Source organism: Squalius cephalus (genome assembly GCF_949319135.1).
Source record: "Squalius cephalus genome assembly, chromosome: 8".
NCBI classification, from domain to species: Eukaryota; Metazoa; Chordata; class Actinopteri; order Cypriniformes; family Leuciscidae; genus Squalius; species Squalius cephalus.
In genome coordinates this window covers 3,165,620-3,178,011 of record NC_137129.1, presented here as the reverse complement: position 1 = coordinate 3,178,011, position 12,392 = coordinate 3,165,620, and the positions used below count along the sequence as shown (strand labels likewise).

The 12,392-nt window shown below is 32.7% G+C and overlaps 1 protein-coding gene across 1 annotated transcript in view; it reads right to left on the bottom strand.

Annotated features, from left to right (window-relative positions):
- Positions 1–393: 393 nt before the first annotated feature.
- The window catches only part of eif3hb (eukaryotic translation initiation factor 3, subunit H, b), an 84,888-nt gene continuing 72,889 nt past the window's right edge, over positions 394–12,392 (bottom strand). The window contains exons 6-8 of the mRNA XM_079878363.1: positions 8,659–8,779; positions 3,532–3,664; positions 394–722 (exon numbers count right to left, since the gene is read on the bottom strand). Of these exons, the coding sequence (XP_079734489.1) occupies positions 625–722; positions 3,532–3,664; positions 8,659–8,779 (352 nt within the window). The 3' untranslated portion in view covers positions 394–624. The remainder of the gene's footprint in view (positions 723–3,531; positions 3,665–8,658; positions 8,780–12,392) is intronic.

Below are 12,392 nucleotides of genomic sequence, written 5' to 3'. Positions count from 1 at the left end.
GTTTACATAATATATGTGTGTGTATGGAGTATAATTATTTTCTATTTATAAATACACACACATGCATATATATTTAAGAAAAATGTGTTATTTATATATAAAATATTTATATATAATATAAATTATATATAATATAAATATATATACACAGTATATACATGCAAATATTTCTTAAATATATACATGCATGTGTGTGTATTTATATATAGAAAATAATTATACATTGTACACACATATATTATGTAAACACAAACTTTTATTTTGGATGCGATTAATCGCGATTAATCGTTTGACAGCCCTAGTATTTATACAAGCATATCTTTACAGATATTCTATAATATAGATAAATACAACATTAGATCGAGAGGCACATAATGAGAACTTCAAGACACAAACTGGACACGATCCAATTTATTACCAAATTTCTTTTCACACATTATTGACAGATACATCGGTTCACAGTTTGGTCCGTGCTGATACACATATCATGCTCTTTCACTGTACATGCTTAAATAAAATAACCTGACCTATTAAGCTTACACTTGGGTTTTGGTCTGGTAATGTGGAAATAAAAACTTGAATGTATTAAAATGAGGGAAAGTACTGTAAAGGGAAGGGACGAGTCTAAGAGCTCGGCCCTTGAAGAGCTTCAGCCATGAACAGCTTCCCCAGGTTCTGAGACGTGAACTCTTTAATGGTCTGGCAGTACGTGTTGATTTGACCTGAGTGAGAAGAAAAGAGAGGAGGAATAAATCTTGAGGGAGTTGAAGAAGAAAGAGAAAGTAAGGCAGACTGGGCTGTTGTGAAGAGACTCTGTTAATGATATGCGACTGAACTCGACTGTGATTGGCTGAGGAGTTTAAAGACGAGACGCTCTCCTCATTTCATTCACGGCTCACACAAACAAATACTCTTACATGCCATCATCTCTTCTGATCGTCATGATAAATGTTTACAAGTTTTATTATTTTTATTATAAAACTTTGCAATAAGGTTTCATTAGATAACATGAATTAAGAATGAACAATATTTCTACAGCATTTATTAATCTGAGTTAATGGTATTTTAAAGTTTACTAATACAGTACATTATTAAAATAAAATATTGCATTTGTGAACATTAGTTAATGCACTGTGAACTAACATGAACAAACAATGAACAGCTGTATTTTTATTAACTAACATTAACAAATATTAATAAATACTGTAACAAATGTATTGCTCATTGTTAGTTCATGTTAGTTAATACATTAACTAATGAACCTTATTGTAAAGTGTTACCCATATAATACAATGATAATAAAGTTAAATATGTTTTTCAAGTATTAATTCATTCAATTTCACATATATATCAATGTATTGGTATATTTTTTTTGTTACCTATAAATTTGTTTTTATATTATTATTGTTATATTTAGTTTAAATATATATTTATTATCACTGTACATATTATTACACAGATAATACATCTGTATATACTATACAATCAGTGAATTAAACAAATATTCTTTATTACATTATGTTCAGTATTATATATTCAGTATTACAATATTGTATATACAATATTATATTTAATAATATTAATATTTAATTATTTAATACTATCCATATTATGATTTAATATTATTAGTGTACATATTGTAATACAGATAATAATACAGACAATAATAAATAAAATAAAATAAAATAAAATGACATGCATCACTTTTAAAATGCTCTTATTTGAACTGGTATTTGTGATTAGTGCCGTTACCTCAAGTTGTGTATTTAACTCATGTGCAAAATTGGCATGTTGCATAAAACATCCCAAAGAAATTCTCATAAGACTTCCCATATAATCCTTTTCAAAGGCTGAACACTGAGAATGGGAAACAGCAGAGCTCTAGAGTTACATAACATCTACATAAAGTCCAACACACACATTACTCTCTGATCTATAATGTACTCCCTCCATAACAACTTACAAACAATTGCTTTAAATCAATCTCTGGCAAGGCCTTGTAATGTTCCTCATAAATCACACCTCTTTCCCTTCCATCTCAACTCCACAGGAGAGAGAAAAGGGACGAGTCCAAATCTTTTCAGATCCAAATGAGTTGAAATGTGGAGGAGAAGTTAACGCTGTGTTGGGACGTCTCGCATAATTTGGCAAATCATCCACTTTATGAACATTATATCCTTCAACTTAACCCCGTGAAGCCTGACATAGCAAATAATAGTAAGGAATATATATATATATATATATTTTTTTTTTTTAAAGGTACAGTTTATTGAACCTTTAGACAAAAAGTGTTTTTTGTCAAGTATCATATTTAATATAATATATCAGGCTTTTAGAGCTCATATGATATAGTGAGAATATGGAGCTCAAACTCAAGGAGAAATAAAACACCTCTATTTTACCCAGAAGTCAAACTGAGCAAAAATATGCAATTTAATGCAAATGCTGATATTTATAGAGCCAAAAAAAAGTAAAATGAAATTCTGAGTGCTTGTAATGTAAATCAATGAGTGTGCACTCTCATAATGCGATTATAATGGGATTTTGGCAATATTGCGATTAAACTCTCTCATGTTAGCGCAATACTTCTATCAAACTACACTCATGATCGTAGTAGCCTTAATTGCAGTAAACGTATGCCGATTTTAATCATGATAAACAGGCGATTAATCACCTTAATTATTACCGCCCTGTCTAAAGTGCGCATGTTCTCGGATGTACACAGATGAACTCAGTGAACTCTTGTGTTGAACATTATGAATGAACTCATTGATGTTATTCTGAAGTTTTTCCCTCTAATCCGAATCGCTAAACACAACTCAGTTACACCGGCATTGAGACGTTCATCACAGCGCTAAATAACCTTACAATGCAAATGTGTTTTGCATTTGATGCAAGTAGATTAGAAGTAACAGAGGCCAGTAACATGCCTACTGTATCAGAGCTCATCATTTGTATAATGGCGGTAAAAAGTACCACACTGAAATAACATCACAATATCTATTTCCATCAAGAGGTGCATACATTTTTGGTCAAGATGCACTCATTTTGGAATATGGCCATGATGTGTCATTTTTTGAAATTGAGATGTATACATGATATGAAAGCTGAATAAATAAGCTTTCCATTGATGTAAGGTTTGTTATGATAGGACAATATTTGGCTGATATACAACTATTGAAAATCTGGAATCTGAGGGTGCAAAAAAACTAAACATTGAGAAAATCTCTTTTAAAGTTGTTCATTTATGTTGGCGATTGTGCAGCATTCACTCACAGAAATAAATGTTTTATATATTTACGGTAGGAAATTTACAAAATATTTTCTTGGAACATGATCTTTACTTAATATCCTAATGATTTTTGGCATAAAAGAAAAATCAATAATTTTGACCCATACAATGTATTGTTGGCTATTGCCACAAATATACACGTGCGACTTGAGACTGGTTCTGTGATCCAGGGTCACAAATATAAGATTTTTTTTTTTTAAATATATATATATATATGAGTTTCAGGAAGGATCACATACTGGCGATGAGCAGCGTGTCCATGCGTGGAGGAGGCTGAGGAGGCTTGAACATCTTGCTCAGATCTTCCTCTGGAAGAGAAGGTTCTCCTCGACTCTGTCTCTGTGTGTTCTCCTGCTGGCGTCTCTGAACGTACTGAGGGATGAAGAAGAGCAAACCGTTATTCTCAACTTTAACCTGAGGGGGAACCTTTAAAGGGGTCATCGGATGCCCATTTTCCACAAGTTGGTATGATTCTTTAGGGTCTTCATGTAAAGTTTGTAAGATACTTTGGTTAAAATTCCTCAATGGTTGTGTAAAACAACACCCTTTTTACCTCCTCAAAAACAGCTCTGTTCACAGCGACCCGTTTCGGTGCATGTCTCTTTAAATGATAATAAGGTGCATGTCTCTTTAAATTATAATGAGGTGCATGTCTCTTTAAATTATAATGAGGGATCTCTTCCATGGGGGGTGTCGACACAAGACACTAAAGTGATGCCTTGGCAGACAGTATACAAATGGCTGAGGGCGGGAATATGCTAATACAGGAAATATGCTAATACGGGGAATATGCTAATACAGGACAGTCTGTCAGTGGTCGTGGGCGGAGCATGAGCAATATGACATCACAGTGCTCAGAAAATCCAAACGGCCTGATTATTGAGAGTGTTTAGACTTTCTGAGGATTAAAAAAAAGGAGTGAATGGATTTTTTTCATTGTATGGTGGTTGTGTCCACACACTGCAAAGACACATTTATATGCAAACACCATCTAAAAGTGAATTTTGCATCCGATGAGCCCTTTAAAGACGGCAATGACAGCAGCTGAGTAGTGGGAATTAGATCCGATTAAAGAAATGAGTAAATAAAGAGAGAATCGCTGTGTCACTGCAGTATCAGAGGAGTTTGAGAGGTCGCGTGTGCTTCAATCAATCATGAAGTTCAGGGCATCAGAGCAAGGCCATTACCGTCTCGTCTCTCTCGTCCCGTACAGACCTTGATGCACCGCCACTCAATAAATCTCTTCTTTATAGAGTCAGTCGGGCCGCTTCTTAACGATGCTCAAACCCAGACACTCTCGCTTAAACAGGACCATTTGCAGCCCTTGTTTTGGAAAATGAACAAAAACTCTGAACCTCACACTTCACACTAAAAGTCTAAAGATTATATTTAAATTAGGGATGCACCGATATTAAAATTTTGGCCGATACCAATAACCGATAATTCTTTATATTTGAAAGCCGATAACCGATATATTGGCCGATAAATCTAAGTCAAAATTTTTGTCGAATTTTTGAGAGCCTGATTACAAAAACAAAAGTCTCGTCATTAAATGTCCCAAACACACAATTATAATGTTCTCATTATCATTTGATGTAGTTTATATGACAGACTTGCATGTTGCACTTTACTGTATTTTCCTTTTTTCCAGTCATATTTCAATCATGTTGAACAGTGCGCATCTGAAGCGTCTCAGCTGAAGGAAATAATCCATTATTTATCAGCTTTAATATATCGGCAAAATTTTCTCATCGGGCCGATAACGATAACATTAAAAAATGAACATATATCGGCCGATACCGATATATTGTGCATCCCTACTTTAAATATATTAGAAATCATATTACTTTGTGTAGAGAATATGGAAACTATTTTTTAGGACCATTAAAAGATTTAATTGTGTATTTTGTTAATTCAAATCAGCTTAATTTATGTACTTTACAAAGTTACAACTTAAATACAGGTTTGGGTCAGACAGATTTTTTATTTTTATTTACATAAATTACTTTTATTCAGCAAGGATGCATTAAATTGATCAAAAGTGACAGTAAAGACATTTATGATGTTACAAAAGTTTCTATTTCAAATAAATGCTGTTCTTTTTTAACTTTCTATTCAAAGAGCACTGAAAAAAAATCAGTTTTCACATGAATATAAGCCAGCACAACTGTTTTCAACACAGATAATATTAAGAAGAAAAGTTACTGCAGCACCAACTGATTTATTAAAATCATTTATTAAATTTGTATAAAATGAATTTATTTTGTATTTATTTATTCATTTGTATTCATTAATTGGTATGAATGGAGGGGAAATGTGTTTAATATCACCAAAAAAAAAACAAAAAAAAAAACAACAACACCAATATATATATATATATATATATAAATAAATATATAATTTCCTATTCTTGTCTTTTGGGGTGAAATATGATCCAAATATTTCTTGACAGTTAGAAACGCCCATTATATTCTCTATACTGTGCATTAACAAATAAACACTGATTTAAGAGTAAAATCTTTAATTGCTAAAACTGCTAAACGAGCCTCCAAAGTGCAACCCTGTGTTTTCGTAACAAAGCTTTGATTATAGCCTCAGAGATAATTCCTGGGTTTCAAGTTGCACAGTTTCATCAATTACGACTGTGATATAATTATATCTTTCAGAGTCTAACATCAAGAGTGAGACATCAAGCCTCATCAGCCGCTCGTTCAGCGTAAGCCCCTTATTGTGATCTTTGTGGTGACAACCTGTTTTCCCAGCAGCAGACGTCACGCTAGCAAGGCTACCATTAAAGTAACTAGCGTTTACATGCTTATGATAGCTCTCATCCAACCAGAACATCAAAGCATTTAAAAGTGTGTGTGTGTCAGCGTCACATGTCTCCGTTCCCTTTCTTTAGTCGCCCAGGTGAAAATCCCATTACTTAAAAGCAGGGATATTATTGGTTATTAAAAATAAAACTATTTAAGTCCTCATTTACTCACCCTGGTGTTGTTCTAATGCCGTACGCCATTTTTTAGACCACAAAAGGAGAATTTTTACAACAATTTTGATATAATGGCAGTGAATAGCGACCAACATCAAGCTTTTAAAAGCAAAAGTATTACAGAATGATCCCATGTGACACGAGTCGCATATTTCAAGTGTTCTGGGTGTCTAGATAGGGTTTGGTGAAGAAAAAAAAAAAGAAAGTTATTTAACATAAATCCTGAGCTTGTCCGAGGTCTTCTGTGCCCGACGGCGCGTTCATGAGACTCAGTTAGAGTCGCAGTTCACTCCGACTCCACCAGAAACAAAATACAATCCATGAACCTTCTTCTCTGAGGCGAATATCTCTGTTGTGTTCGTCGAATTAAGAAGTTATCGAGTTCAGTAATCTGTGATTCTGACAACCAGAGTTCCAGTCCAGAGATATTCAACTCAGTGAAGAAAGAGCACGGACACGTTCTAGGTGTTGTGTTTCAAGTCACGTTTTTATCGATCTTGATTTCTCGCAGCTTGTGTGTTTTTCTGGGCGAGTCGGAGTGAACTGCGACACTAAGAGTCTCATGAATGTGAGGATTTTCATTAAATAATACATTTAATTCCAGTTTGTTTTTCAGCAAACCCTATCGTATCCACCCAGAACACTTGGAAAATACGACTCGTGTGTCTTTTAAAGGTAGGGTAGGTAGGATTTTTATAAAAAACTTTTTTTCAAATTTGTTTAAACTGTCGTTATATACCAATACATAATTAAAATGTAAATGCTCTGAAAAAGAGAGTATAAAAATCGAGTGACTGTAGACCTTTTAATCTGCGATAAACACAGCTCATTATTTCCATTCGGGACAAAACAATTGATTGGTTTGGGCGACTGTCACTCACTCTCGCAACCATGGCTACCACCCCTGTTGCTAGATCTGCCCATATGCGCGCACCCGTTTGATTTGAGGAGTGCAAGAGAGGCACTGAACCTATGAAGAGTAAAATTATGGCAGAGAAAGATCTTTCAAAACTCAAAGCACCTGCATATGCAGTCAGCGAAGGCAAACAAGGCAAAACTACTTCCTCGGACCCTGGTTTCCCGCACTCTTGAACGACCTCCTCTGCTTCGCCCTCGACCCCGGACCTGTCCTCGAACCGACGAAGCGGTACTTGTCTCCTGAGTGTAGTTCTCATTAGAGTCAACAATGTTTTCATCATGGAAACTCGCAAAACACCGTATATGTTATGAATCTTACACGAAATTCACCTTCATCACAGTGTAACTGATGGTAATGGAAAAACGTGTATCAATGCAACCTGTTTTTAGCTTTGCCTTATAAATATAGCTCGTTACCTATAAATATAGCTCGTTACCGAATCAAACAAAGTATATTTTAAACTTTACCAGTATCAATATGCTAGCTTGATAGTGAGTACTAAAAGAAATCTTATTTGTTTATATTTATAGTGATAAAGTTAGGTATTTTATTACATGTGATTCTGACATGGTCACTGCATGCACTGCGCTCCTTCCTCTCCACTCGTCTCAGGTAAATAATAAATGCGTCTTCAGCTGAGCCTGAGCGTTTGGCGTCGCGCGTTCATGTGTTTTGGGGGCGTGGCTTTGGAAGGAGCTCAGAAGGGAGGGGGTGGAGTGAATGGAAATAATGAGCTGTGTTTACAACAGTCGTGAGAGGTCTACAGACACTCGATTTTTATACTCTCTTTTTCAGAGTACTTACATTTTAATTATGTATTGGTATATAAAGACAGTTTAAACAAATTTGGAATGTTTTTTTTTTTAGAAAAATCCTACCTACCCTGCCTTTAAGCAGGACATTTGGTAACACTTTATTTTACAGTGTCCTTGTTACATATGTTACATGTACTTACCATAGTAATAACAGTCAATTATGCATAATTACATGCAACTAACCCTCAACCAAACCCTAATCCTACCCTAACCCTATAGTAAGTACAAGTAGTTGCTTAATATTACTCAGTACTTAAATATAGAATTACACTGTAACAATGACACCTTAAAATAAAGTGTAACCGGACATTTTTTTAATTCTCCTTTTGTGGTCTGAAAAAGAAAGAAGAGCATACAGCATTAGAACAACACCAGGGTGAGTAAATGATGACTTAGAAATGTTGCCATGGCAATAAACTGAAATAAGTTTTAAGTTGAATCACTAAAATTATTAATTGGAAATAGATAAAAACTAACTAAAACAGAAATAAATACCAAAATCTAAAAGCAATATTAAGTAAAACTAAAACAAAAGATAATTCAAAAGATGAATAAAACCATGATAAAACGTAAAACCACACCGCTTGGAAGCACTAGCACACAGTCAGCAAGCAGCGTGATCTGAGGCATCATGGGAAGTCACCTGGTGTTTCTGCTGCTGCTGTTTGCTCAGACTCCTGCAGTGGTTGTTGTACTTGATGATGTCCTGACTCATGTCGTCCACGCGGTCCATCAGCATCTGCAGGCTCTTCTCCAGATGAGAACTGCAGAGGAACAACCAGGCGAAGAATGGAGTGCATGTTATTTTGTGAACACACACAGATTTGTTTTATGGGTAACACGCTATGGAGAAACTTACATTCACAGGTCATCCACACAATGACCTTTATATTATTGTCTGATTTGTTTTAGCAAGGCATGTTAACTTTACCAAAAAAAAACTGGAAAAAAAAAAATCAAAACCTCAATGACATTTTTTGTTTTAGAATTAGATGGGGTTTTTTTTATAATTTTAAATTTTTTATGTTTTAGAATTAATTTTTTACGGTTGCATTTATTTTATTAACAATACACTTCATCAAAAATAACTCTTGTTATAACTCTTCTAATAACTTTGTATTTTAATATTTTAATATATATTTTCTTTTCTTAATTTTCTCCTTAACTTTCTTAATATATATATATATACTGTAAACATACAATATGTGTATATATATATATATATATATATATATATATATATATATATATATATATATATATATATATATATATACACTGTATAAACATACAATATGTATATATTATATAAAGAACCCTGTAGAAAAACCCTTTCATTTTTTTTTAAATATACATATGTCATTTATTAGTGTGATTCCAATCTTACTAACCTCATATTTTTTGTAGGTATTGTATCTAATTATCCTTAAAACATGATGAATTTATTTCTATTTTCCCCCTTGTTTTAAGCACAAAACTCACAAAATGTGGTTTGGAAAAATGAGACAGATAAAAGTCAGATCTTATACAATGTTGCTAAAAAATGTATTTTGTTTTGAATAACATTTCACCTGAAAACAATACAAAAATACTGATTGGGAAAATGAATAATTTCAGCAAATTATTATATTGAATTTCTATGGTAATAATATTGCTTATTCAAAGCTCATTTAATATTGTTTATTCGCTCATGGCACATTGTTATTGAAAACTCAATATGCTCGAATTCACGAATAAATGAGCAGAAATGTCAAACTCTTCCAGTATCTCGGCAACACCATAAAGATCTAAATCTATTTATGGGAGCGTCACATGATCAAAGCACATCTTAACCATCAACAGAGTAACACAGAATTAAAAAAAAGCTGATAGCATGGATTCCTCATTAATAATTCATCCACTTCCGCATACATAAAAAACATTTGCATGAATCATGTGATATGCAAAACGGATGCCACTGTATCTGTAGAGTGAGATTCATATTTTATAGCAGGACAGCCCATAGGACCAACAAATGTCTGATCCGGTAAACCCAATTAACAACAAATTAGCCTCGCCAGCATGTTCCATTAATCTTGTGGAAAAACGCTCCGGATGTGTGGAAGTGAGATCCCGCGGGTACAGACAAACCAGGAGCAGCTCTTCATCATGCATGAACATGTACACACACACACATGACTGATGTGAGCAAGTCCATGTGAAACAACACTAGAAATCTCTCCATGGCTCCAGAGAAAACCAGATTAGTCTTTAGGGACTCGCTAGCTGGTTTGCAAAAGTGGCGGTAAAGACATTTATAATGTCTGTTTTCAACATTAATAATTATCATAAATGTTTCTTGGGCATCAAATCATCATATTTTGCCATAAATCAGATATCATAAAACATCATGAATCAGAATGATTTCTGAAGGATCATGTGACACTGAAGACTGGAGTAATGATGCTGAAAATTCAGCTTTTATCACAAGAAATTGTTTTAAATTGTAATAATGTCAAATAATTTTACTGTATTTTTAACAAATAAATGTAGCCTTGGTGAGCAGAAGAGGCTTAAATATATATATATATATACAGTACAGGCCAAAAGTTTGGACACATTACTATTTTTAATGTTTTTGAAAGAAGTTTCTTCTGCTCATCAAGCCTGCATTTATTTGATCAAAAATACAGAAAAAAATGTAATATTGTGATATATTATTACAATTTAAAATAATTGGTTTTCAATTTATTATACTTTAAATTATCATTTATTTCGGTGATGCAAAGCTGAATTTTCAGGATCATTACTCCAGTCTATCAAATGATCCTTTAGAAATCATTCTAATATAATGATTCATTATCAAAGTTGGAAACAGTTCTGCTGCTTTATATTTTTTCATAACCTGTGATACTTTTTTAGGATACTTTGATGAATAAAAAAAAGAAAAAGAAAAGAAAAAAAAAGAAGCAAATGTTTTCAAGATAGAAATCTTTTATAACAACAATATACACTACTGGTCAGTAATTTGGGGTCAGTCATTTTTTTCTTTATTTTTTTTAAAATAAATCAATAATTTTATTCAGCAAGGATGTGTTAAATTGATAAAAAGTGATAATAAAGAAGATTTATATTAAAAAAAAAAATTTATTTTGAATAAATGCAGTTCTTTTTAACCTTTTATTCATCAAATATATTAGGCAGCAGAACTGTTTCCAACACTCATAATAAATCAGAATATTAGAATGATTTCTAAAGGATCATGTGATTGACTGGATGTCACATGTGACACTGAAGACTGGAGTAATGATCCTGAAAATTCAGCTTTGCATCACCGAAATAAATAATAATTTAAAGTATAATAAATTGAAAACCAATTATTTTAAATTGTAATAATATATCACATTATTACATTTTTTTCTGTATTTTTGATCAAATAAATGCAGGCTTGATGAGCAGAAGAAACTTCTTTCAAAAACATTAAAAATAGTAATGTGTCCAAACTTTTGGCCTGTACTGTATATATATATGTTTATATTTATATTTATATAAATATACTTATTTTCCTCACTGTATATTATATATATATCTTTTTTTTTTTTTTTTTTTTTTTACTGATCTCAAACTTTTTTGAACAGAGATTTATTCTCGTATTAATCAAACATTGGTGTCTTTTATCATATTGCTGCTACTTCAACATCCTTTATGATAAGCTAAAATAAATGTCAAGTTATGGCCAATAACTAACAAATGGCTGACATTAAAAATCTATACTAATTTGTGTAAATAAAGTAAATCTAAAACAAGAAAAAAAAAAGTAAAATGCTAAAACTGAATTTAAGCATCACAACGTTATAATGTACAGTTTAAAAAATGGATATTCATTTTGAGATTTGCTGAAGATTACATGTAACTGTTATTATTAAAGTTACCGATTAACTTTAGAGAGCAAAAATGTAAATGTAAAAAGAGGGCAAATGAGAACGTATTAAATATCTGACCGTTTTGGCTCATTTCGAGTCAGACTTGTGAACTCAGTGAATTATTGACTGAAGAATCAGATCATTTGAATCAGACTTGTGGACTCAGTGAATCATTGACTGAAGAATTGGATCATCTGAATCAGTGAGTCGATGACTCGAGTTTCTTCAGCTCAAAACAATGTGGAACGATATGAAATGCAGTGGAGTAAAAGTAAAAGTTTTTCACTCTTGAAAAATGTACAAATACTTGTTAACGTCCACCACTGGTATTGACCTATATATTAATGAGGTGGTATAATACCCTTTTCACAAGATGTAAAATCAGTCTCTGATGTCCCCAGAGTGTGTGTGTGAAGTTTCAGCTCAAAATACCCCACAGATATTTTTATATAGCATGTTAAAGTCGTCACTTTTT